The sequence below is a fragment of the Hippocampus guttulatus genome, chromosome 5 (assembly GCF_054856545.1).
Source record: "Hippocampus guttulatus isolate MCC_2025c chromosome 5, RoL_Hgut_1.0, whole genome shotgun sequence".
Lineage (NCBI taxonomy): Eukaryota > Metazoa > Chordata > Actinopteri > Syngnathiformes > Syngnathidae > Hippocampus > Hippocampus guttulatus.
This window is the reverse complement of record NC_141265.1, coordinates 17,568,801-17,596,529: the sequence shown is the minus strand read 5'-3', so window position 1 is coordinate 17,596,529 and position 27,729 is coordinate 17,568,801. Positions and strand designations below refer to the sequence as shown.

Below are 27,729 nucleotides of genomic sequence, written 5' to 3'. Positions count from 1 at the left end.
ACAAGGCATCACATATTGGATTGGATTAAATTTATAATACAGAGAGACAAAAATATTTGATTTGATTGGTTGATTCTTAACTTGACTTGAAGCCTGGTACTCACTCACATTTTTTTCCAAATGTAAACTATTAATGTAAAAAAAAAAGAATAGAATGTGGTAAACCCCCATACAGGACAAGAAAAAAATCCATTCATTCATACTTGGAAAAAAATGGTATCGGTGAGGGCCCATTTAATTTTTTGTACCGTTAAGTGTTTTATTTATCAGGTAATCCGTAATTTCCTATTTAGCTTTTGTTGCAAATTGGTGCCATTTCAATCGAGAATGCATGCTGACACGGTGCTCAGGTTGGCTGCGAGTGTGCATGGTGCTACCCAGCCAGTGAAGTCATTCCGCTTTCCACTTACTCAACGGGAGGTGGGGCTTTTTTGTGTGTGTGCCGAAAACTTATTGAGCTGCCCCCTCTCTGCACAAAACTCAGTGTGCACACTACGGTCTCATCCACGCAGGGAGTGCGCAGCGCTTGCACGACGGATCGTTCCACTTTGAAACTTGAGCCCAGTTTGCGTGCAACCTGCATCTAACCCTTTTGGTGGACTGTTTTCGTCTTCTTTTTTGGGGTCTTATTTTCCACCGAATACCGCCGCAGTTCTTTTTTTTCTCCCCGCTGTGGCTCACCCCAGCAAATAGTCACACCCCGAGCACAAGTAGGGGGACCAGTGAAGAGACGAGCCTGCGGGAAGAAGTCTGGACACTTAAAAGCACCATGAGCATGCAAACGGTGAACCTTGATACCTACAGCCTGTCACTGCTCACGGCCAAGGAGGATATCCTCAACCATCGCTCCTCCACCAACTGGTAACAATTAATTTCTGTTCCGTGAAAAGTCCGTAACAATTCTGTGTATAAACGCACCAAGTTTCATGTAACTGAACGAACAGCTGTTGCGCAATCGGAGGCTTTATTCCATTAATCCAATGAGCAAAGTGTTACTCTGCAAGACAGTGCACGCAACGTGGGCTATTTTTACCACGCCATTGTCTTATACTCATAGTGAGACACTTAAAAGTAGACCAGAGCTTCTCACCTCCCCCTTGAGCGAATACGAAAGGAGGTGATGTTAGTCCATTACGCACGCAAAGCGCAGCCACTACATGACTCACTGTCACTGCCTCAAAAATGTAATACCAAAGTTTCCTCTGCTCAAAGGTAACGTGAGGCTTGTGTTCTTTTCTACCATGATCAGGTTTCTTCTGGTTCTATGTTTCACGAAGGCACGCTTTCATGAAGCAGGCACACCACCGCCACCACAAGATGATCCCTTGCTTTAATATCAGTAATCTAGTTGATGCTGAAAACAAGCGATGTTCACTGTACTATTTAGTTTGTTTTGTGAATCGAGTAAATGTAAAACCTAACTGTGACTTTAAGAAGAGCACCTGCATCAGATCAACGAACGCGGTGGCTCTCAAACTTTTGACGCCAACGACCACATGCAGTGAATAGTTCTCCCAGTACCACCATCGTGACCTGCATGAAAGTACAGTACTGCGTTAGGCTGAAGGAAAACAAGAAAAGACAACTGTACATTGATTGCACAGAGGTCAGAATGCTGGAAGTCCTGCAAAAGATACAATGAACAGAATCCACTCTGGGACGCTCTTGTTTGCATTTGGAAACAAATGCTGTATATCCATTGCAAATACACGTCATGTAAATGCACGGAAAGAAGATCACCACTGTAAGTGGAGTCGGCTTACTTAATGTGATTTCTGCTGTTTATTTGCGTGTAATAAGGCACTTGCGTCTTTTGGAATACGTGCTGAAAAAAAGGGACTTAAAAGCCAATGAAAAACAATGTATACCGTGGTCTCAAAATATGCTGACCTCTTGTGGGAATTGAACTCTTGAGTGCGTGCAAATGGAGAAGTGTAATTTTCAACAACAACAAAAAAAAAATCAGAATTTGGCAATAGACTTTTTAATTTTGGTAGTGTATAAGGTAATACTCATGCGCATCTCGAGGCTAATTAACGCTAGTTTGTCTGCAATATACTCCCGTGCAGAATTAAATACACTGTGCCATTGTGTCTGCTATGACGGATGACTCATGACATGTCAGCTGGGACGACTCTGGGCATATTGGTGATGATTGTGTACATGGGATTGTTTGACGGGCGGCAGATTGCAATCCAAAGAGAGACTGGGTGGAAGTTCAAATACAATTGCTGCACGGGATTGACGATCCGACATGATGATGGGCGTGGAATTTGGTAAAGAAGATCCCAAATGCATTGAAGAAAGGAAACTGGGAAACCGAGAATGGATGGGAAATCCCCCCCACCCCATACGCCCCCTCCTATTCCCAATCCAGCTCATTCAGATTTGAGCTGGGCAAGCTTCATTCATGCAGCTGGAGTGTGCATCACGTCACGGAGCGACGAGGAGGAAGTAGGGAGATGAATAAGAGGTGGCCGTCGCCCATGCTCGTCCCCCACACGAGCGCATGAGTGTTGTGCAGTTCTTGGCTGAGCGACAACTTGTAATTTGGGTTACTTATGGTTATTAAAGAGTGGACGCATGCGAGGAGAAGCTGTGTGTGTGTGTGTGTGTGTGCTGGAAATGCTGCATTCAACGTGAAAGGAAAAAAAAACAACGGAATGAGAGCGTGGGACAGTATGAGAGTTGGGTGTTGTTTTGATGTGTCACCATGGGGATGCGCAGGTGTCAGGTGGTCAGGTTGCAGACAATCGCACGGGATGGTCTGACATATGCTGCGGTCGACAATGAATCTAGTTGAGTCTCATAAATGGTCTTTAATTACACTCACTTGACACTTGATTAGGTACACCTGCATAATTTAAGGTAATCAAGAAAAATAGACCACTGCAGCAAAGTGGCGACTGCGGGGTATTACATTGAAATGTTCAGAACTGAGAGTCAGCAACGTGGTAAGCTAACTTTAGCATGTATGCTTTTTTTTTTTTTTTGTCATTTCTATCTGTGTATCAACATACTCAAAATGCTTTCGTCAACAGTTAGCAATATACTGAGTGCTACTGTAGCTTCGATAAGGATCTTGGGGTCCTCCAAGTCTGTTTCTCTACTTTGGGTATCGTGCCAAGATGTTTCAGTTGTATGAGGACAGCAGCGAAAGGTTCGTGCCCAGGATTCAAACAGTCCCTTGTCTTTAACTTTTCATGTCTCTGGAATTTCTTGGGAAAGCACTTTGGTTTGCACATTGTATTAATTTTCATCTGACCCGCCAATAAAACGACATATTCCTGCCAAGTGTAAACCACTCAGGTCAACGCCAGATTAGCCAGTCCTAAAAAAAAAAAAATGCGTATGTGTGAATCAGCTGAAAGAAATGTTTGCAGCATTGTGTCGGTGCTAAGCTGATTTAAGGCCACTGATTAGCTTGACCTGGTATTCATCACAAATGGGGGTGGGGGGGAAGCTGTATCGAGCCAAATGTGACGTGATCACTGTCACACTTTCTTTTTGACAATACAAATACGCACGGCCCACGGCACACTTGTGTTTCACAACGCCCCAGTTACAGACGCAGGCAGTGACAGGGTAATCAAAACAATCACTACGGTGCCAACTTTTGTCTTTTGATTGCTGTCTTTTTTTTTCAGCATACAATATAATTTAGAAAGCAGTCATGAGATTTCCACAACACTTTGTTGAGAGGTGACGCTTGAGCTCGTGAAGAACCCATGAAATCCTTAAATGAATGTTAGTAATGCGTCAATACAGGATTTCTTTTTTTTTTTTTTCATTCACCAAATGGGCCTGATTGCCATGTGCTCTCAGTAAGTAATGTCTGACTCCTTTTTTACAATGTTTAGCTATTCATGTTTGAAGAATATCCCACTAATCGAGCAATCGGGTCAAAATTGACAAATGGTTAAACAAAATAACCTGCATGTGAGGTACATTTAGGGGTCACCATACTCACATTGTACTGTAGTATCTGTGAATTTGAGTGTGTATGGTTTTAAAAGGGTGCCCTGACCTGGTGAGTGACGTGGGTGTCAGTGAAGGCTATCTTGGCAGGTTTATTGGTGAACCCGTTCCGCGTGAGTTGTGGCTTTTAGCAGCATGGGTATGAATGTGGCAATTACGCATTTGTAACCTGACGCGATTGTAAGTGTACCGGTCTATTTTTGACCACTTGCGAGGGCATTCCGGTACGTTCTGATTCTCGATTTTAAAAGAGTTAGCATTGATACGTTACCTTGTGTTTGTGATGATAGACATGCAATTTGCGTACCGTTGTACACGTTGCGCTTCACACTTACAGTATGTAAAAGGTAAATTTAAATTTGCATGATATTGTTTTGGGATAAATAATAAGGTAAAATGAGGCCTGTGTTTCGATTACTCTACTGGCCAGTATGTTGTTATTCTAGCTGTGCAGTGCTCCATGATGCGGGACAACCCTGCCAAATCCATTAATCATGCACACATTCATAAATAATTTTTTTGTTGATGATCCCCATGCATGCATTTAATTTACAAGTTTCTGTCGTCTTTTGTCCTCCTGTCTCCAGTGATGGCGCCCTCACATTGGAGCATTTCTTTGAGCTGAGGTGTTTGTGTGCCAGATTTTCCACATCTTCATGCATGAGTAAGCGGGAATGGGTGTAAAGTTACGGGTCAGATGAACACACACCTGCGAGGGAGGCAAAACCCAGTGACACCAACGGTTTAGCTTGCACACATACAAGTGATTTCCTCACTTGAGGGGGAACCAAGTGTCGAGAAGAAATGACAAAAACTTCTGTTTTGTGTCGCTTCCTTATGAATCCACCTGTCAGGGGTGACATTCATGACACTAAAGTTGGTGAGTTATTCGAAACTTTTTGCTTCAAAGGCTGCAATATGTACTTCTGATTGTTTAACTATGGGTCAGGCATGACAGAATGAGGTGACCTCACCATTTTTTTCTATTTATGGTCAATCTCAACACACCCCAAAAACTTTATCCTGCCTTTCTGTCATCCCCTCATCTTTGCCTGGACGCAAACATTCTCAAATGTGATTACACCAGAGCTCAGAATACGGTGGTCACAATGCAGTAAGAAAACAGGCCGCGGTCTCATAAATGACTTTCATATTTGTGCATGGAAAAAAAAGGAAAATCAATGATTTGCACTTGAAACACGTGAACATGTTTTGCATTCCTACAAGCTGCCCTTGGGGCTGTTTGTAATAGTTGACACTCCTCGTATAAGGCTGCCCGGCAATAAACTCCTCATAGTTTTTCCAATGCTTGCATAGGCCCTGGTCCAACTTGTATGATGCATTGCTTGGGGACGATGGTTGAATTTAGAACACCTTAATGATGCTAGCTCCAAATCCATTGCTGTGAGCCTTAAGTTTGTAGCCCCCCCTACCCCCAAAAAAAGTACCACAAATCATTAAAAAAATTGCATGTCAAGTAAGGCCTACATCTCCACTATCACAATACAAGTTCCTTGCGCAAAACATTCAACTTATGCCGACCCAGCTGCTTGTTTGAGCCTGCCTGTGGGTGGCATGTTGCAGACGAATGACAATGAGTGATGGCTACAATAGCTGTTATATACATGTCAGTTTATTTGACGTGAGAGAACGGAGGAAGCAGTAATTGCCAAACAACTGCTTTCTGCACTAATTACGCTCATCTGGGCTCTTGAGATGAAGGTGTGCGGTCTAATGACAGGCCCTAATCAGACATAGTTATTGTGCGTGGATTGCATATGTCCGCGTGGGCGAACAGAACGTGAACTGATGTGATAGATTTGACAGTGGACAAGTAGCGTGCAAAATGGTGAAAATCAGTGTGTGCAACACCCAAGCATTTTTTTTTAATGGCAAAATACGGCATACTTGAGGCAGCACGGTGGATTGGCTAGCGTAGCGTATGTCTTGCTCAACCCGTCCGTGTTTCCTTTTTTGGACAACATTCAGACTGAATCCACATTCTTAACAATCAGTCGATGATTATTCCCATCCTTATTCATTGATGTTGTTGTTGGATGAATATGATGTTCCACATTGTACTATCTGCTCATGAGAACGTTGCCTTTTTAGGCCGCCACCAGTGATATACAACATACTTTATTACTTCCCTTTTATAGTGCGATACAATGTCTCATGCCCTCTTTGAATTTTGATTTCCTGTCATGAAGATTTGACTTATCTAACATTACCAACTGGCCACTGTTGTCTGTGTTTTTTGTTGATGGTACAGTTTCTCCCCAAACTGGCAAGAAATACAAGTGGTTTTGAGTGTACCGTGTGTTTGCATGAAAACTATTTTTTAAAACCGTTTTATGGCATCTCTGACCAACAATATGCTATTGCACAGAACCTGTACTCACTGCAGTGTCCTCCAAAGACAGAATCGATTCTAGTGCATATATATAAAATTAGCATACACAACTGGAGGGCAAACTATGGCCTGGGGCTCTTTTGCGGCCCGTTTTTATTTTTTGTTTTTAGTTGTCAGAGGCAGAAACAAAACAATAACATTTGACTTGGCATGCAATGCTATTAAAAAGGGGGTGGGGTGTCTGCAATTTTAGAAGCTATCTGTTAAAATGTGAGGGATGTGCATATGTCACATCACAAATCCCAGAAAAACATTGTTACCTGAGCCTGAAGTCACTGTGATGTTATTTTCAGTCGGCAGCAAGTGGCAATACAAGAAAAAATGGCAGCCCCCTTAGATGCATAAAAATGTGTGGATTGTTCTACCTTATTTTCTGTCAAATTATTACTGTATATATGTTTTATGTTCAATAAACAAACAAACAAAACAAACAATTCATAATTCACGAATGCGATACTAAGCAGATTGTTTTTCTACTGTTGGTGTTTATCTTTATCAACCATCTGGACTGAGATATACTTTTCAAGTAGATGTACAGTATAGTCTCATTAAAACATGTTTCTGTATCCAGATTATTTGGTGCAACCACTTGACAAAATAAAATTGAGTAAATCCAACACGCTCTGTCAACTGAAAATGACCTTGCAGTTGCTCAGCGAGATGGACCAAAATTGGTGGATTATTATATAATTCCACAAGCGCAATAGTCATCAGAATGCCTTGTTTTGACAAGTGGGGCTCCACAGAACGTAATTGTAAAGAAAATGTGGGGGTTGACTTCCATGTGTCTGCTATCGCCATTCAAAATGTTTACCAAGTGGCTTTAAAAGGCTCGCGCTCTCATCACCATGGTTACAAAGGGCCCCACCTGTCATCATGCAGCAAAATCAAACTTGACCGGCGTCTCGTAACTTGCTGCTAGTGAAAAGGGTGGGATTGAGGGTCTCTGTTGTTGTGGCGACCTGAGTGGGGAACATTAGGGTTGTTTGTTAAGGCAAATTGAACGAGAGCAGACGTTGGCAAAGGTCGTAAAATGAAAGCACACTCAAGTCAAATATCTGGAGAAAAGGACCGCATGTGAGACGAAATGCTGGGTGGTCCCTCAGAGAATGTGAGGCTGATGAAGAACGAGAGGAGGAGAGCACAGGTGGAGGAGTGACAAGGAAGGAAAGATTAGTTTGAGGGAGAAATGTAAACATTGGTCTTGTTTATATGGAAATGGTTAAAGATAAGATGTTTTAATGATTCAATTTCCAGAGGATGCACGTGTGTGCGTACAGTGTGAGACAACATGTCCCGGAAATGCCTGTGTAATCCCAGAAGCCGACGATTATAGCGAATTTATCGCTCCATTCTCCCCTTCCTTTCCCTTACTCATCCCCCATTTCCTCTTCTTCATCACGCCCCGTTCCTTCAAGGTATTTTGCAGCGCGGCTTTTAAAGCCAAACACAATCCGCAGGGAGATGGGTTGACGATTCAAGACTATTTTGAAAACGAAAGTAATCAGTGTTAGAGTCAACCGCTCACTTCAGAGCTTTCGTATCTGTACGGGTTTTTGTTTCTGATGCGACATATGCCCAATCACTGTTTCTTGTGCACGTTGATTATGTTCTGATGATTCGTGCCGGATTGTGATGTCATCTCAACATATTGGATTTGTTGGTTTCTCATTGATTCCCACCCCTTCTCACAAGCTGACCTCCACATAAAAGCATCAGAACAGTTCGACCCAACAAGCACATTCTGCTTCGCCCCCTTGGCAACCATCCATTCACTCCGCTGTCAGCTTTTCCATTTACATCTTTCCATCGCCCGTTGGTCTTCGTTTCCCCCGGGGTGAACTCAGTCATGAATATAGCCCCTCCGAAATGCTTCCACCCCCTCATTGCACCTCCTGATTCCCAGGTTTGACTGTTGGACACTGCCTCCTTTCCAAGACCCTCAAGTCGACCTTGCCAGCGAGGCTGAGGAATGTGTGGTTGCAAAGAAACTCTCTTGCCACTTTCGCAGAGACGGGGACCACCACGTTGTTCTGCCAGTCAAGAGGAACCATCAACAATGTCCACGTGAAGTTGCAAAGGTGTTCCGACCAAGATGGCATGGCAACATCCAGAGTCTTGAACAATTGGATCTCGTCCGTGCCAGGAGTCCTGCCACGAGGGAACTTTTTAACCACTGTGGCAACTTCAGCGCCAGAAATGCCAAAATAGGGCAGGCGACTCAAGCAGTTGCCTTGAGACCCGAGCTGATGGGGTATCCAAGAGATGGTGGACATTGGCCTATATCAGCGACAAAGCAACGGGACTGCTTCATGCATAGCAACGACGATTTGATGATGTGGACGTTTGGCTTAAAAATCGCATGCCGAGAACTGCTTCTTCCCGTTGCATTCGTCGGCCTTATTTAATCATCTCTACAATGTCCCAGTCGTCAATTCTGCCTGAAGGCCAAATATGCTGTTTTCTCATTAGATTACTCAGAAAAGAAACACGTCGGCTGTCTAATTGGTCTTTGTGATGCTACTTTTACGCAATCACAGGCCTCCACGTAAACTGAGGATTAACTCATTGCTAAAACACAAGCGCCACTGTTTGAACAATCCGACACGGCATGCCCAGCCTCAGAATTGGTCACCTACTTACATCAGTAAGTATAGATTATATGTCGCATCCGTATTGGCAGCAAGTTTGCATACATTCAAACACCGCATCTATTCTAACTGTGCATTCCTTCTGCCTTTGCGTCCCCCCCCGCCGCCTTTTCCGCCTGCCCCAGCATCAAGAGGACTGTTCTCCTCTCTGCCAGACCTTGGCACTCAATTAATTACTTATTTGTTTTCTTCGTCCACCACTAAACACGGAATTTCGCTGAGAAAGTCTTTCTTCCTCCCTCTATAAGCATTCCAGGCAAGGCCCTTTCAGTACTTCAGCCCTCGCAGCGCAGTCATATCCATTTTCGGCTCTCAACACATGCTCTTCTTCCTTGCAATCTTGCATCCATTTTCTCGTCCCTGCCCCTCCAAAAAAATAAAAAATTACCCTTCTCCTCAAATAGCCTCTGTGGTCTGTTAATCGTCTCCAGGGGATGATGTTATGGACTCCACCCAGTCAAATATTGTGCATATCAGCCACTCTGAATCAATGGGTGGACCACAGCCCGTGTGTGTCATGGAGACATGTATACAGTGCTTAAAACAAATTCACATAGTTATTCGTAATCTATTTTCTTATTCATATGAATGCAAACGAAGGAGCCTTTTCATGTTGGTAAAATACACAGCCGGTGTCTGACCTGTGACGTTCAAGAAGCTTTTATGGAAAATTGTTTTTTCAATGCAGATGACTGAGCTGACTTGAGACAGTCCATTTAAAGAATGTGCAATTTTCAAGAATTTTTTTTTAAACTTCTGTAATGTTTTCCTCCTGATTCTTATGATGGCGTATTGTTTTGATATGGTGGACGTAGCATTGTTAGTGATTTTTTTCAGTCCGTTTTTGAAGTTAGGTCAAAGCATGTGAAGCTTCCTGACATCAGACAACAGGACATGCTGTACTATGTACATCAAGTTTCTCAGTGAGCGGCAAGACATGAAAGGGAGGTTGTATTTTGTGCCTCCTTTGCTGACTTCTTGTGACTTGATGCATGTTTCATCATTTTGAGCTGTCCTTTGGGAGTCCACGGCGGTATGTTTCCACTCATCTCAGCAGCTTTCATTAGAGAGGCCCCGTTCGTTGGCTTGGGAAGATTACATCTACTGTACTGTGTGTTTGCAGTACACCTGACTCAATGCTAAGAAGGCCCAACATGCTTCACTTGTGGTCTCTCTTTCTCTCGCTCTCCACTTTACCTGCACGGCCCGTCCATCCAAATTGAATTAAATCAACGTCTTGTGTAATAACGCGCTTGCCCCCTTTTACACTCTTGTCGATTCGACTGTAACTTACTTGAGTTGAAAAGAAACAAAATTTTGCCACAAATGAGTCTGCTCCATTCCTCTGTTATCGAATCTCACTCTTCGCATTTCTCCGACCATATTTCTGGATAGTCCAGACAGAGGAATGCATTTGCCGCGGGGCTGGCCACATAGACACGAGACGATATGACTCGCAGGGGGTATTATGTGAGTAACACACTGGACAAAAAGAGGACAGACATGCAATGATTTAGACGGGACCTCTTTTGGAGAGAAGGAAATGAGCTCTGTGTGCCGTTGGGGACGTCTCAGACTTCCACCGAAACACAGACGGCGAGGTAGACTGCCAGCTAAAAATAGCACGGGGGATCTCAGGTCGGCACTAAACTAAGACTGAGGGGTAACTAGGTTTGAGGGTGAAAGTAGAAAGGGGGGAAGAATAAACATCTACCGTCACAGAAAAAAAAAAGACACTTATGGAAAGGTTGAGATTGTTGAATTTGTAAACACATGAAATATGAATGCAGCGTTTCAATGATAGTTTTGAAACAATGGCGAAAGGCAACTGTGATCAAAATGTTGCTTATGTTAACAATTCAATGTGTTTCAAATGGAAATTTTCCAGGAAATTTAGCATTAGTACTGCATAAAAAATGTGTTTTATAATGAGCAGACTGCTGTTAAAAAATAAATAAATAAACCACATGACATTTCAGCGGGTTTATTAATTTATTAAATCGAATGTAAAAATGCACCTCAGCACATCCGAAAATAAAACGCAAAATCCCATTCATAATCATAAATGAAAAGAGTATATTTAGGTTCTGGCATGTTGTCCATTAAGTTACCAAATATGGTTTCTTGGCGTCAAAGGGAATGAGTGATGCTCTTATTTGTGATGGAGCGGCATTCATTTCCACAGGTCTTTCTTTTTACCTACATGGAATCAATCAATAACCCCAGACCTTTCTGTCCCTCCCCTGCTGGCACAGGCAACATGAATGAATAATGTGGGTGAACCTGGATGATTTCCCTGTCATAGAGAAATATGTATTATGAGGATTTGCTTTACTTGCGCAGCGCTACCATGTCGAAGTGGATTAAATACACGTGGTGGTCAAAGTCGGAAAACGAATACCGGAGTGTCATTTATGGACAGGAGGCATAACATGAACCATAAATCTGATTTAGTTCCTTATGTGCAGAGAAAGGTTTAGCCTTTTGTTTGTTTTGGATGCCTACACAGGTACTACAGTTGACCATCTGTTTCTGTTATGTGCATTGTGAAATTGTTTCCGAGTAGCGTGCGTGGTTCTCATCTGACTGTGTGTACATGTGCTCATGTGCTGTGTTCACGTTCTTTTTGCCACTTATTTGTTCATGGCTGTTCGAGTCCAAAGAGTCTGCCGGTAGCAGCCATGCGTGCACACAATTCATTTATCATTGTTCAGATGATGACATCATGGTGTGTTCCTTGCCTCGGCCCCTCCCTCTTTTCTTCGGTTCTCTGCTCTTCTTCCTCTTTTCTGAGGTCATAGCTGGCTTCGGTTACACGGATGACTCTGTTTTTCCCATCAGCAAAGCTACATTTACATCTCCCGTGGGTGTTTTTGGAGGGAGATTTTGCAAGTTGCATCGCCGCGGTGGCTTCTGCGCATTTGCAGTCACGGACGCTAATCATCGGTGGTGCATAAAAACGAAACAAACAGCAGCTTTTATATCAATAAGGGGCTGTGAATCGGCTCAGCGGGATTAAGCTTGGCAACAACTTTTGACATTGTCAATTTGTATAGTTATAGAACACTAAAGGAACGGAAATATTTGATTTATTGCTGGGATTTTTCTTGCCTGGTTGTTCGTTACATGTAATTTCTTTTCCAGCATGCCCAAGCCTGCTTTACATCTACATTATACGGCCAAACTGCATGGCGGCATATTTATTTGAGTGCTGTCAGAGATAAAAACAGCTGAAGCATTTTTTCCATGCCATTGTCCAAAAAAATAAAACACACACATTCCTTTTTAATTGGCTATTGCATAATCAACCATATTATGGAAGAGCTTTGCAAGTCACTCGAAAGGAAAGCAAGTAAAGGAATGATGAAATAACCAGACATAATGTTAGCTTCAGTATGTAGCTTAACAAAAGGATGTGTAACACTCGATTAATTGAGTGTTAAGAATTGTGATAATCGTTTTGGTATTGATTGTTGATAAGTTGAACGCACTACTTGGCTGCAACCAGCAGAGGCTCTGTCAATGACCTAAAACAAAACAAAACAAACAACGACAACTAGTTGTGATATAAGAAAAGGTAACTTGTTTAGCCTAATCCATGTAATGGCACGCATCCTCCAGGCAGGAGTTCGCAACTTCCAAAAATAGAAGGAAGAAAAATATAGATTGTTTTTTCCCTGTTGTTGTTTTTAAGACCCATCCCTACAAGATCCACATTTTCCCTAAGATTGAACTGGGAGGCCGGGCACACCCCGGATTGGCCGCCAGTCAATCACAGAGCACATACACTGGAGACAAACAATTTTTCACACTCACGGTCGTACGTACGGGCAGTTTAGAGTTTTCTTTAACATGTGGGGGGAAGCTGAAATACCCAGAGAAAACCCACGTGAGCAAAGCCCACACAAGATGTGAGCAGACATGCTAACCACTGGCCCACTGTGCTTCCGCATCAATGATCCATGTAGTTTAAATCCAACTCTAATTGCCCCACGGTCATAAATAAAGTTTTCTGAATCTAAATCTGAAAACCTTAAATGCAAGAAGGGCTTGGATTTCATTTTGGGAAGATATGCAATTAGATAGGAAAGAATCTTTTCACATGTAATTTTGATAGAAAAATTTGTCCCCGACATCACATTGTTAACTGTGGGTGTGGAATGCGCTCACGGGATTTTAGACTCTCTCAGATGCATGCTGACCTTTGACCGTGCCTGCTTGTCGGCAATGACCTTATGGAATGTTTCGAATAGCGAGGATCAGTGGATTGGAGTCTTAATTCTGGCTCATACATTCGTGGCGTGTGTTATTTTTTTTTTATGGCTGATCTCTAGAAACATGAGATTAGTTAAGCTTGCTAGAGAGTCTTGGACAGCGCCGTCTGGAATTTGCGAGACGACGTTGAATGACTAGAGGCTGATCACGCAGTTCGTAACCTTCAACGTGGTTTGAAAGTCAGCTGATTGACAGCTGGCAAGATGCTTGCTAGCGTCCCACTGTTATCAAACCTCCAACACGTGCTTGCGAACGAACACCAACATGATCAATGTTGCACTTTCGCCCGCACCCTTGCCTTATTGACTCTTTCGGAGACCTGACATACACCAATATGTCTTTTTACACTGAGGATTCCATCAGTGTCTTTGTCTGTTTTTAAAAGCTCATTCAACTGTTTGGCAGCGCCGCAAACTGCCATCTCCAAAACATCCAATAAGAATGAATCAGCATCTGCCACTCCATTCAAATGAACATCGCACCAAGTCGCAGAAGGCAAGATTTATGGCAGCGCTATTGTGTAAAAGTACATTAGAACTCTCCTGCCCTATAAATCTGCGTAGTCTGTAAATATGAACAATTAGCAGTGCAGTGAAAAGAGGCTTGTGTTTTCATGCTCTGTGCATGCTTTGTAGCGTAGCGTCTTTGGAGAGCAAACAACATGGTGATTGTGCTTTCGGTGCACACACACACACACACACACACACACACACACACACACACACACACACACACACACACACACACACACACACACACATGCAGTGATTGACTTTGGTCAGCCTTTGTCCATTGTGCTCCAACTGACCTTTTATATCAGGATGCTAATTAAACCGTTGTAGGCTGTTATTGTGTGAATGCTGAGAGGCAAGCATTCACACTAGGACTCTTGTCTGTCAAAAAAATGTAACTTTATTTCCTATTATTATTGTGATTAAAAAAAACAATATACAGGTATATATACTGTATTTACAGTATATATATATATATATATATATACTGTATATATACCTGTGTATATACCTGTGTATATATATATATACTGTATATATATACCTGTATATATATATATATATATATATATATATATATATATATATATATATATATATATATATATATATATATATATATATATATATATATATATAATGAGAGACCGCGGTTAGGTCAAGAAAATTGTGCCTTTCGGGTAAAATCGGAAGCAGATTTTTATGGTCACCAAAATGTCAACGCAAACCTAGCAACCTAGTTTGCACAGAGACTCTATCGGCCATGAAAGAGTTCAACCCAAGTTGAACCCCTAGGTACACATACACCGCCATTCTTTTTTTATTTATTTTTCACAAGGACTGTTGACAGTTAAAGTGCGTGAAAAATTGCTTAATTTACGGCCTTGGAAAAGATAAGAAGATAAGAAAAACCTTTATTAGTCTCGCAATGGAGAAATTAACATGGATATATTCAACGCCGAATAGTGTTACAAAATATATATTTATATAATCTTTGTAATTTTGTCATATGTAGCAACACATTTTCCATTAGCTTATCCATACCGTTCTAGTTTTTAGAGCAGTTTTTTTTTACAGTTTCATAAGGCAAAATAGTTCATAGAAAGATTTCCACACGCGCACACACACACACACACACACACACACACGGGTCCTTCACCTTTGACCCCTGGTAATAGCTGTTAGTGGCCTTGTGCACTCACTAGGCAGCTCCAGATGTTATTGAAATTCCCTCAGGAGTCAGAGGGAAAAATTTACTGACAAATGCAGACACGCACATTCCCACCAGCTCAGGATTAATGCACCACATTGATATTTATGCTCTCACTACATGAGACATACCTCCTGATTGCACATTGGTACAAACACAGGTAGAGTTGTGTTCGGGGTTTGACAGCTCATTTTTCTGCTTTAAACCTTACCCAAATAAGTCGGGTTTGGATGAACGCGTCCTTGTCCGAGCGTGTTCGTGCCAATTTGATGATGTCTAGCTGAACATGTAGTTGGAAAGAGCATTACAATCCTCGCCAAAAAACAGTTTTGACTACTTTTATACATTTTAATGCCTAAGTGCGTCTCGTCTCTGAGTGTGGACGTGGTCCAAACACGTTATTACTTGCAAAATGTCCCAACCTGCTTTTTTACTCTGATCGGCTTCTCAGCTATCGAAATGTCACTTTGAGCAGTCATCAAAGCAAATATGATGATAGATGGCTTCACTTTTGCCACGTATCTGTGCTCAGCGCCAAAAATGGGTTCAATACATTTTTTACACAACTTTTTTTGTCCGTACTTTTACCGGACGCTTTGCGATGCTCCACAATAAACACGCGTTGAGCAGAATCCGTGCACATCAGTCTGCAACAGACAAAGCACGTGTTGCGTCAGTGTTGCTTTATTTTCGGATGTGACGGCGACACGTGATGACGCTGATCATTTTCAAGCCGTCAAGATTCTCTCATCTCATTGTCAACACGACGGATGTGTTTGGCATGTCCTTGTGACATAGTCTGACCTCTTGTGTGTCTGTGTCCACAGGGCTTTATTTGTTTACGAAGGCCTCACCAACAAGCTCAAACTAGCTGACTCAGGGGGTAAGTCGTATCTAAATAACTCAGAAATACACATTTTGAATTCCTAAGCAGCTTTGGTTTTGGAAGAGTTCTTGTGCCCACATGTGTTACAAATGTCCGGCTATTTTAAAAAAAATGTTTTGCGAAAGTGGGCGGTGTTGCAGAGTTGGCCAGCAAGTTCCATGCATCCAAGCCACAATATGGACTGTGCAGAGTGGGAAGTGCAGACACAGGAGGCCCCCGCATTGCTATGATCGCCTGGGTAAAAAACAAAAATTACATAATACACACACAAAACTGGGATGTGGTGTTTTTCCTCATCGGTATATGGATTCCAATTTTTACAACACACACGTATAGTCCAGAAAAAAATTAATTCTGATGATGGAGCGTCCGGAGGTATTCATTTAACAAAAAACGTCTTTAATTATGGTGTGCAAATATACAGCATCACACTTATGATCTAATATTTAGGCGACCTGATTTGGCTACTTTGCACAAGACAGCAAATCCCTCGTATACAGTGATGCCTTGACTTAAGAGTTCAATTTGTTCTGTGACCACGCTTGCAACTCAAAATATTGCATCTCAAGTCATCTTTGCCCATTGAAATGAATAGAAATGCCATTAATCCGTTTAAACCTTTGTGCTGATGACGAGCTTCACAAATAAGTGCGACATTCATTCTGTATTACTTGCTTTTCGCTGAGGAAAAAGAATATATGCCGCTGAGTATAGTTGTTTACATGTGTTTTGGTACAATTTGGAATCATTAAACCATAACAGCACAGCCACAAATATGCTATTTGTTGCACCATCTGTGACATTTTGCAATGTGTGTTAGCCTTATGCTAGCAGATAGTCAAAGTGACATTCAAAAAAATAGTACAAACAACCTACATCAATCAGAGTTAAAATGATAAATTCAAAACATTAAATATAATGATAAATCAGAAATAAGTTGATAAATAGAGAAAGGTATATAAATATCCATTATGAATACCAGAGAAAATTGACACAAGAGTGTCAGGGTGTGGAAGTATATAATCCCGATACAAACCAAAAGTTGTAAAAATATCACGGTAAAGGGAAAAGTATGAGCCTTAATGGAGACTTCTTTCTTCTTACTTTTTTCTTTTCTGATTGATATAAAAATGATTTATTAGATACAATCACATAACGGGGTAGGACTAGATAAGTTTTTTACTTCTTCCTACTCCCTTGAACATAATAACTGTGTTGAATGAAGATTGATTTCTTTCTTTTTACTTTTTTTATCTACCTTATTTTCTGTCAAATTATTACTGTATATGTTTTATGTTCAATAAACAAACAAACAAAACAAACAAACAAATAAACACATTGTTAAATCCTAAAAAAAAAAAAAAAAAGACATGGTTGCTTTAAATGTAGCTGTAATTGTCTTTTTTTTATGTTTAGTTTGACAGTAAACCTGTAATGGTTTGGAATGAACATAAGTGTTTGAATCCTGCGTTTGTCTACAGGTTGGTGAACATGTGGAAGAATACCGCCGGACGGAATGTGCCAGACACATTCCAGCCATCAAACACTTCTTCAAGGTTCAGTAGAGTAAATTGCTCTTAATTTATAAATATTTTTGCCGGTGAGCATCAAACCAATTTAGTAGGTTTGTGTCTTTGTGTTTTAGAAGCTTTGCAAATGCACCAAACTGCGCTCATTTCCCCAAAATTCCCTCCAAGGAGAGACATTTTTTAGGCTTTGTTCTTCTATATTTACACACTCAAGTCGACTGGGTATTGTTTAGTAAGTTTCCTGTGTCGACTACACTTCCTGTCCGATTCCTTTGTTGGTGGTATGTGGCCATCAGTGATACCAGAAGAAACTTTAGGCTAGCCTTGGTGCGAAAAGATTTATTGTTTCTCCTCCTCACCGAGAAGGCCAGTGGTGACAGGACGGCGAAGAGCAAGCGAGGAAGCGCCGTTATGAGGCAGTCGCATCCGAAGGGACCAGTAGTCCTATAGTTGCTATAGCATTGCGTCTCCTCTGTGTCCGTGCGTCTTGATCAGTGTTTGTTTAGTCGTGAAGGCAGCTGACCCCGAAAGTTGAGGAGTTTCCATACAAAGGAATCACCAAGTCGACTCTGTGGAATGTTTGTTGTTGTTTTTGTCAAGTCTGGACCACTGTGAGCCTCCGTCTGACCCCCCCCCCCCCCCCCCCCCCCAAGCGTCTTTTGTGAGAAGAGTGCGCGTGGAAGACTGATACAAATGATTTACAAATGTGGACATATTTCACTGCACAGTTTGGGAATTATAACCTTTGACCTTTTCCCATACATTGTTTCACTGCCGTGACTATAATCTGAGGTGGTGGTTATTTTTCCCACAGAAAATAATCCCACAATCCCACAAAATTCTCAGTACGAAAATGTACAAATCGTGTACAAATATTCTGGACAGCATTTACTGAAATATCATCCTTAGCGTCTATCTGTAGCCTGTTAATTTGCAGCCATATATTTTTACGATAAGGTTGTGAAGGAGTTTTAAAGTTTCATTCCATCTGAATTATTTTTTTTTCCTCCCCATCTTCCTTTCTTTCTTTGAAGACTGCGTGTCTCAGCTGGCCAAAAAGGGGGGTTGTGTCAAGGCGAGTCCTGGGTGTGTTCCATACTTTGCTGCAGTGAAAGCTAACATGTGAATAGGGTACAGATGTTTCCATTGTTGCACGTTTCAACTCAAATAACGCACACAAGGCCAGGCACAATGATTGCAGATGACAAGGTAGATACAAAAAGGCTAAAGAAACAGCAAGTGAGTACATGGGACAAGTTGAATGTTTTCATAACATTTGTCTTTGACTTTATTATCGCACTTTTGGGACGAGGCCACCAGGTTTACAAGGTGCGACAGGAGATTTTGTACTCAACAAAGGACAGTGCTAGTATTGTAAATAAGGAGCGGGCATGAAGCCGGAAGCACTTTGACGAGTCAACTCGAGTGTCCCTTATTGCTTCTTTGGAGCTTCAATTGACAAACTCTTGTGTAGTTTTATTGCCAATTGTTAATTTGTTGGTTTGTGACATGCAAAACTACTTGGCTGGTTTTCAAGTGGTGGCTCGCAGGTCAAGAAATAAATTTGACAGTGAACAGAATCAGAATCAGATTCATCTTTATTGGCCAAGTATGTAGAACACACGAGGAATTTGTCTCCGGTATAACACGCTGCATTAGTGTTATACCGGTGTTATACAACAATTTTTCCCTTGTCAATCGTGATCGTCCTTATTAGTGAGCTATTAGAGAGCCGGGGTACTGTCTGGATTGGTTGTCAAGCCAGTCGCAGAGCACCCCTAGTCACACCTACAGGTGATATAGAGTCTTCAAGTATCAAACTCAAGGCCCGGGGGCCAGATCTGGCCCGCCACATCATTTTATGCAGCCCGCAAAGGCAAATCAAACACGTCAACTTCCACGATGCTTACTAAAATCTCTACCAAAATTTAAAATGCTCATATGTAATAAATAAGAGACATCTTGTACACATTTTCTTGTTAGCAAACCCCTCATGACAACAAAAGTTGAATAAACCGTTATTGACTTTTTTTTAATATGGTTTCACTCCAAGGGAAACTGTAACTAAAATATGGCCCACGACAAAAATGAGTTTGACACCCCTGACATAGACGAACAACAATCGTTGTAAACACTTTGCATAATGAGTGGTTTACGATAATAAATATATATTTTGGGGATTAAAATCACTGCCTCATGTTCGATGAACCTAGCGCTAGGCCTCTCTGTTTTGTAAGTACAATTCTATGACTATATTTTTCCTTACTTGGTGTAAAAGGAGTGAGTGCCACTGCTCAAAGTGAATATTATTGTCAGGTTTGTGAACAAAAGCGAACAGACACAATAGTTAAGTCCCGTATGAAGCATCTGATATATTTTTTTTCATCACCCTCTGCTGTCTGTAAACATCCACATCCTCACGGTCAAGGGAGACTTTATTTTCGCTTTCCCTCCATCCTTAGTTGCACAACACTTTGGCTCCGAGTTCGCATAACTTTAGATTGGTCCAAGTGAAAACCACCAAAGGCCTCTTTTGTGCTCTGGTGGGATGGGACTTTGCTGTGCGCGCATCAGCCGCGATCCTATGTAACATTATATGCGCATTTGTCACACCCTAATTGCTCGCCCTCTATTCTCACATGTAGGAGGCGCACGCCTTCATTAGTGCTCACAAAGCAGATGACGTGACAGAGGAGAAGATAAGAGCCGAGCTCAGCAAGACTCAAGCTCATCCTCAGTGGGCCAAGAAGAGCTCCAGGTTCTCAGAAAAGGAGGACATAGTTGTGAGTAGCTAGCAGTCCTCCTCATGACCACTAGATGGTAGCAGAAACTTACTTTGTAATTGTAACTCGCTTTTATTGATGCTTTTTGCCAGAATATTTGAAAGATTCTTTCAACACATTTGAAAATAGTTTACAGGTCATGCCGACCAATATTGGATGTTTCTTATGTAATATTATAATTTCTTAAGTTGGAGGATTTTATGTTTGTGTCCGCGACACTAGGAAGCTAGTAACGAGTTTTTTGTATAGGCAGATTATTATTATTTTTTTGATATAGCTCTTTCATGATGATGTATCTAATGTCATGCGATGTAGATATTGCATATGGTCTTAAGTCTTTATTGTTACTCTCAAGGGTACAAACTATAGGAAGACCAATGCTGCCATGGAGATGCGACTCATCAACAGAGACTCTTTTTGGGCACGTGCAGAGGTATTTGAAAAGCTCTTTTTCACCTACTTTCTTGACTTAGCCACCATGCATCGCTGGATGAGTTGTCACATAAGCAACCCATATAGTCTTCTCCTTCATTTTGTCAGCGGGAAGAAGAACTGAGGAAGGAAGAGGAGAGAAGACGAGCAGTTGATGAGAGACGGCGGCTGGAACGAGAACGAGTTTTGAAGGAACGGAAAGAATCAGAAGAGAGAGATCGAAAAATGAATGAGAAACTACGGCTGATAGAGGAGCAAAGGTGAAAAGAAGGCCTGCCTGCCTCCTCGCATTGCGGCGCCGAGTGGACGATTTTTTTCCTTTTGTCTGTGTGCGGCCGCTGTGTGACTGTGGACACTTCAAATGTTGAACCGTTTGTCATGTACGTTTACCGTCATGCAGACGAAAGCAGGCAGAGCAAGAGGAAGAACTGCGCAGAAAGGAGAAATTTAGATGGGTGAGTAACATGGGGTTTCAATTTTCTTTCTGTATTCTATGAATTAAACATTTTAAAGGAAATATTGAAAACCTCCCAAAACACATTTTGTAATAACAGCTTGAATATCGGAATGCGCTGTAGGTGTGACCTTAAATACGGTAAAATGAGGTTTAAATCTGTGTCCGTGCGAACAGGAACAACAGCAGAGAGAGCATGAGGACGACATGAGGGCTCGTCTGAGAAGAAGCGAGTCCATCGAGAAGGCTGCAGTAAGTCAACAGCGATTCACATCAGCGTCAACGGATGAACTGGTCAATTTCGGCAATCGGTGACATCGTACGTATTTGTAGGAGGCAGCGGTGTTAGTGTCCCAGCGCTCCATGAACCCTCGGGAGTTCTTCAGACAGCTGTCGTCGTCGTCATCGCAAAGTCCAACAAGCCCGGGATCGTCGCGTGCTGGTATACACTCAAATCACAGTGTCCATTGAAAAGTCCCACCGAGGAAAAAGTGCTAGGACGGGAGAGCTCCAATTCATTTTTTTGGAGCCACTTTTGCAGGACACAGTGGAAGCAGCCGGAGAGCAGCACATGTTCAGGACAATCTATCGACATTGCTAATTGCTATAGCAAAAGTGAAGATGCTTGTTTTGCATTTAACACACATTCAAAAATTCTCTTTATGGGAACCGGGGAAGATGCTGTGGACGAGAGCCACGCTACACACACACACACACACACACACACACACACACACACACACACACACACACACACACACACACACACACACACATTACACACATACATTTGTGAAACAAAAGTTTGTTTCCCACTCTTGGTGGAAATATGTGACTGCTCTCCGCTGCTGAGGTGCAGAGAGCCACTTAAAACGGAGTTCAGATGAGTGTGGCATGAACGGTTGGTGGCTCACCATGTTGGGATCGTAAGCTGGCACTTCACCATGTCAACCTTTCTGCTTACTTCAGGCAAGCCATTCCGACGATACCAGCGCAGCCTGACCGACACCGCTTTCATCTTCTCTAAAGCAGAAGCCAGCACGCCAACCTCCCCGCTCAGTTCTCCCTTCGTTTCCCCCTTCTCTCGAGCCCCTCCCTCCCCCACCCGCGCCACATCTCCTCCCACGTGCCCTGTTTTCCATCCTCTCACCTCTCCCACCAGGACCAAAGTCTCCCCCGTGTCACCGCCCACATCCCCATTTCGGAATGCCCCTTCGACCTCAGCGCCAGTGCCTGTAGTGCCCCCTGCTAACCAGCAGCCCGTTGCTGAGGCCAAAGCTCCATCACCCATCGTGCCCTGTGCGCCGCCAGCCTCCATTAATCTGGACGCCTCCTTATTCTTTGGCACGGAAGCAAGCATTCCTACTGAGTCACTCCCCAGGGTTCCGCCCTCCTCACCCCCGAATACGCCGGTCGAGCCAGAGCCTTCCACTTTTGACTTCGAAGGTCCACCTCCACAGCCTCCATCATCTCCTCTTCCTCAGATACCGCAACTTAACACTGGTAAGGTGAAGATTCGTCAAAATGAAAGAGTCAACCACTTCTTGGGCTCATGACTTAGCCCAAAAGAATCATGTCATCTATTTTCATCTTTCAAAAATGAATGAAGTTACACGGATGCTTGCGCCAAAGTCAAATCCGCAACATTCCAGACAGTGAGCACTGCCAACAGACTGGATCGAAGCTCTGTTACACACAGCCAAACTGCTACAGGCCAGGCACAATTAAAAAAAAAAAAAGAAAAAGGCATTTCAAGCTTCACTGTGACGCCATCTTAAACTTAAAAGGCACACTTGACTTTTATATACCGTCCGTATGAATGTTCATTTTGTGCCACAATGTTTCTCCATCAACAGACCTCCACACCACCATGTTTGTGCGTACCGACACTGGCTACAAAGCGCAAGCCGTACTGCTGGAAGTAGACGAGGAGGAGGACGACGTAGAGGAGAAGGAGTTGCTCGAAGATGCGGCGGTGAATGAAACGGAGGAAGAAGGTGCGGAGGAGAAGAATGAGGCGCAAGAAGACGAAGGGGAGGAAGCTGATGTACAACAGCAGCCTTGTGACTCCACTGAGGAGCCAGCCCAGGCTGAGTCAGAGGAACAGCTGCAGGTGAAAGAAGGGCAGATGGTGCAGCAGGAGGACGAACGGGAATCGAAGCAAGATGGTGAGCGTGCAGCAGAAGAAAAAACGGAGAAGGTGTGTGACGATGAAGAGGAGGTCGATGACGATCAAGAGCACAATGACCAATTTGAGGACATCCGGAGGCCAGACGAAACCGCCGATCTTTCGGAAAAAGTCAAAAAGTCTGAGCTGACAGGTACTTTTGCTTCACTCTGTCACAAACATGCTCAGTGTTCTGATGCCAAACAAGGAATTACTTCATAAAAAGATGAAGGTCAAATCATCATTTCAGATGAGGACCACGTTTGTCAAACCGTCAAGCTTGAGACGGTGGTCCTGCCAACTAACGGATTCACGCATGAAGAAGAAGAGAATGGCATTGGTTTGTTTGAAGTCCAGTACAACACAAAACATCATTTGCGCTACTTTAAATGTCAGCAGTGATTCCTTCGCTGTTGTTCTTCAGGGAGATCTTTGAGCCCGTCTGATGCCGAAATCAGCTCACCGGAGCTGAGCGGGTGTTATGACCTGCACAACGCCGCAGAGAGCGATGGCATCGACGAAGAGAAGGAGACGTCAGAAAATGGGCAAAAGGTAATACACTGAAGATGATTGATAAATCCTCCCACACATGACATTAAAAAAAACAAAACCTTTCGGTCCACACAAAAACATATTCGCAAATCCCAAACCAGAGGCTCTGAAGCCATCAGTCCTTCCATTTTCGACCTGTGTGTGGGTCTTTTTCAGACATGTGAAACTGTTGCAAAAGTTCATCATGATCATTTGTGATGAGTTTCACATTAATCCTCTAGATGGCAGCAAATGCCCTTTTCAAAATGCTGCTTCTATGTGAGAAATCATGGAGACAAAGATTAAGAACTAAACACAAAGGAGGTGGTGGTGGGATGGGGGGGCGTTGAACCATCAATCATATTTTCTTCTATACAGCAAATACTGTAGTTTGCACCGATAGTATCATTGGTATGCATTTGCAAAAGACTTATATCAATAATAAAATCACTTTAATTTGCATTTCCCTAAAAAACAAAACAAAACAAAACATGTCTCTTATTATTCTCATACACTGTATGTTTCATATTTTCTTTGTACACTTCTGATGTTCTGTTGGATGGTGTTTTGAATTGGTTTCTATAGTTCCACTTGGTTTTCATATTCACAGCTCTATTTCTTTTTTATTTATTTTCTTTATTAGGCTGAACAGCCCTCATATTCCCTGCCTTGCTCCAACCATCAAATCAACACCGAGCCTCCCCTTCGTTTTTCTCGCTGTGTCACCTGACCTGCGTGATTAACAAAGCGCAATGCTTCTCAAACTTTTTACACCTCAGTACCACCTCAAAAAATACTTGACTCTCCATCACACACCCCATTAAAACACATTAGGCTAGTACACCAAGTGTACCACAACAAGTGTTCGAAAACATGGCAAATGTTTTATTCCCAACAAGTATATTTAATGTTATTCTCAGCCATTGAAAGATCCCGCACAGTTTCTACATGAAAACTGTGCTTCAAAATAAGAAAAAAAAATGCACTTGATCACCATTCAATCAAAATATATTATACATCAAGTTGCACCGACAAAAAAATGAACATAAACAGTTTCAAGTTAAATACAACTGAACTGTAGATAAAAAAAAAAAAAAGGTACTGTACTGGATTAAAAAAAAAAATCTACCACTGTAGCCACAGATAGCAATGGGTAGGAGGCTGGGACAGATCAATGGCATTCCTATTCATTTTAATGGGGAATGATGATTTACTGTAAAATACAGGCATTGTGAGTTCTTAGCATGCTCACAAAATGAATTAAATTGGTTTTTCAAGGCACCAACATAAAAATAAAATCATTCACTTATGAATTTAATTTCAAGGGTTATTTATTGATAGATTTGTATTTCTAATTGCAATGTGATTTTTCTTTCCCTCTCCACTCAAGTTATTATCTGAGCAACTTCTATGCGTCAGAGCGCTGTACGACTACCAAGCAGGTAAAACGCCACTTAGGGGATAATCTCTCTTGAGCACAAAGTGTCTCCACTTACCGTAATGACTGTGTGATTAGCGGGTTCTCACAGCATATTATCTTGCGGTTCCCATAGAGGACGCATCTGAGATCTCTTTTGAACCTGGTGACATCATCCGGGACGTGGAAACAGTGGATAAAGCTTGGTGGAGGGGGTGGAGCAAAGATGGACGCCAAGGCTTGTTCCCTGCCAATTACGTGGAGACCATATAGCACATTTGCGCGCGCGCGCACATACACACACACACACTAGCACTCTCAGGGACGCCATCATCCCTCACAATTTAACCTTTATGTTCCCATCCACTCTCTGTATTTTCCATAAAGTGTGAAGAGAAATATGATTTATGTATCGTTATGTTCCTTGATTTCAAAAAATAAAATACACACAAAAAAGGAAAAAAAAACTACAATATTTTCACACTTAAGTGATAACAAAGCCTCACATTCTCAAACAAAAGAGTCGGGACCTTTTTATTTGGGACCAAAATATCATGCTTCCTCAGGAGTTACTGAAGGAATGTTGGTGGGCGGGATCACATCACATCCTAATGAGAATTGATCACAAACTTGCTTTTTCTTTTAAGAAACACAAAACAGATTTTGTATTGTGTGTGTGCGTGTGTGTATAAGTTTTCTTGTGGAATCAAACATATAAGAAACATTCATTCCTCATTACAAAAACTTACTTCACTGCTCATAACTACACAGTATAATCAAAATATACATGTAGACTTCAACTTATCATATCCTCAACTTTCCTGAGATATTTTACAGCACTATATTTGTTACTGACAGTCTTTTATATCTTGATTAACTGCTGCGGAACACAGCGGCAGAGTTGAAAGGCTCTGCATCAATCTTGGAGGCTATGCTGTGTTTTGTTGTCATGGTGATGTCTATACTTACATCGTTTGATTAAGTTGTCTTCTGTTGCCCCCCGCTGGATTTTAATTAAGTCACATAACACCGAAAACCATCTTCAGACTGGAATCGGCTTAAATACAATCATACCCTGTATATAAAAATGTACAGCGACAACAAACATTTCCTTTTCGGGTTGTATATTGAATGTTGTATGGTTATTTTTTGTTTGTATTTACTCCAGACTTAACAAAGCTATGCAAACTGTTTTATTAAAATGTTTCTCTCCCATCCATTAATGACTGTTTATCAAAACGAACGTGTAAATTTGTGGAACTGATCTGAAACATTTCCATACAGGAGTAGATAATGCAAGTCAGGCACAACGCACACAATATAAGAATGAGAGTGATAACAAGCTGCGTATGAAGTCAATTTGTGATCACAGACAAATGAGAACATAATAAAAAAAGGATTTGAAAAGCAAAATCTTTAATTACAGTCGCAATTATATGCCACTCAGACTCATTCCAGAATCATCAGATTTTCACCTATTCTGTGTACGCCAATTGTGACAAGGAAGAGTACAAATACTTTCTTCCTGTAGATTTTCTACATGTAACTGTAATTTACTTGGGTATTTATTTTTCTGGTGATTTTTAAATGTTTTTACATTTTTTATTACTCACCAGCATGTTAAATTGCTCCATGTACAGCACTTTGTATGCAGCGATGGCTGTTTGAAAGTGCTCTATAAATACAGTTGACTTGACTTGACCAGATACGGCAACAAATACTTGGGCACTTTTGTTGCTGTCAAATACGAGATTATTTTGATACATTTTTACCGAATTACAACTCTGAATCAATACTTTTATTTTCATCTGTTTTTAAGTATCTGTACTTTTGCCACATCTGCTTTCGTCTGTTTTTTTAGGCCAGTAGACTCAATTTGCCTTTCAGGGGACTGTCAAGATTTCCAGGTGTAGTTTCTTATCACTGCCTATAGGTGGAGACAATGGCTTTTCCAATATGCACGATGTCACCCACTGAGCCTCAGTCAACTGACTTGAAAACATTTCCTCAGAGCAAAACAAGCAAAATATTTTGACAAGCAATAAAAGATTCTTTTTTGTTGGGCACACTTTAGAAGTGGTACATCCAGACGATCTCAAAGCTAAAAATTCCTAATGCCGTTAAACCTTAAATAGGACCCCCCCCCCCCCCCCCCCCCTCCACACACACTCACACGCACTTGGGTAATAATGATTGATTGAATGTGACGTTAATATTTCTTAAGCGCACAATTTTCACATTTACGGGACGAAGAGAGGTGGGTCGGCTTAGGTTACGCTCCTGTGCTGCCAGTTCAATAAGAGTGTTAACAGATGCGCCGGTGTTTGAAGAGAAAGTCAGTGTTTGTTTGACATGGGTCTCATCCTGCCTGAAATGATACGTGTTGACAGACTGAATACATCTCTTGAGCAGACTACTCTGTCACGCTTATTCCGCAAGGCTAATCATCAGTGATGAGTGTGGAAAGGTGATGCGCTTTATATTAAATACT

The 27,729-nt window shown here is 41.9% G+C and overlaps 1 protein-coding gene across 2 annotated transcripts; it reads left to right on the top strand.

Moving 5' to 3' along the window:
• The first annotated feature begins 482 nt into the window (after positions 1-482).
• Positions 483-26,457, top strand: LOC147205298 (uncharacterized). Of its 2 annotated transcripts, none has more exons than XM_086111880.1 (16): positions 483-861; positions 15,867-15,922; positions 16,051-16,163; positions 17,407-17,481; positions 20,100-20,237; positions 20,593-20,670; positions 20,778-20,929; positions 21,070-21,124; positions 21,301-21,375; positions 21,457-21,565; positions 22,093-22,626; positions 22,980-23,444; positions 23,541-23,630; positions 23,715-23,842; positions 25,212-25,263; positions 25,375-26,457. In XM_086111880.1, exons 1-16 carry the CDS (start codon positions 770-772, stop codon positions 25,509-25,511), a joined length of 2,349 nt encoding a protein of 782 aa, XP_085968006.1. In that variant the 5' UTR covers positions 483-769; the 3' UTR covers positions 25,512-26,457. The 2 variants fall into 2 exon arrangements, with proteins under 2 accessions (XP_085968006.1, XP_085968005.1); XM_086111879.1 differs by having other exon boundaries at positions 23,523-23,630.
• The last annotated feature ends 1,272 nt before the right edge of the window (positions 26,458-27,729 follow it).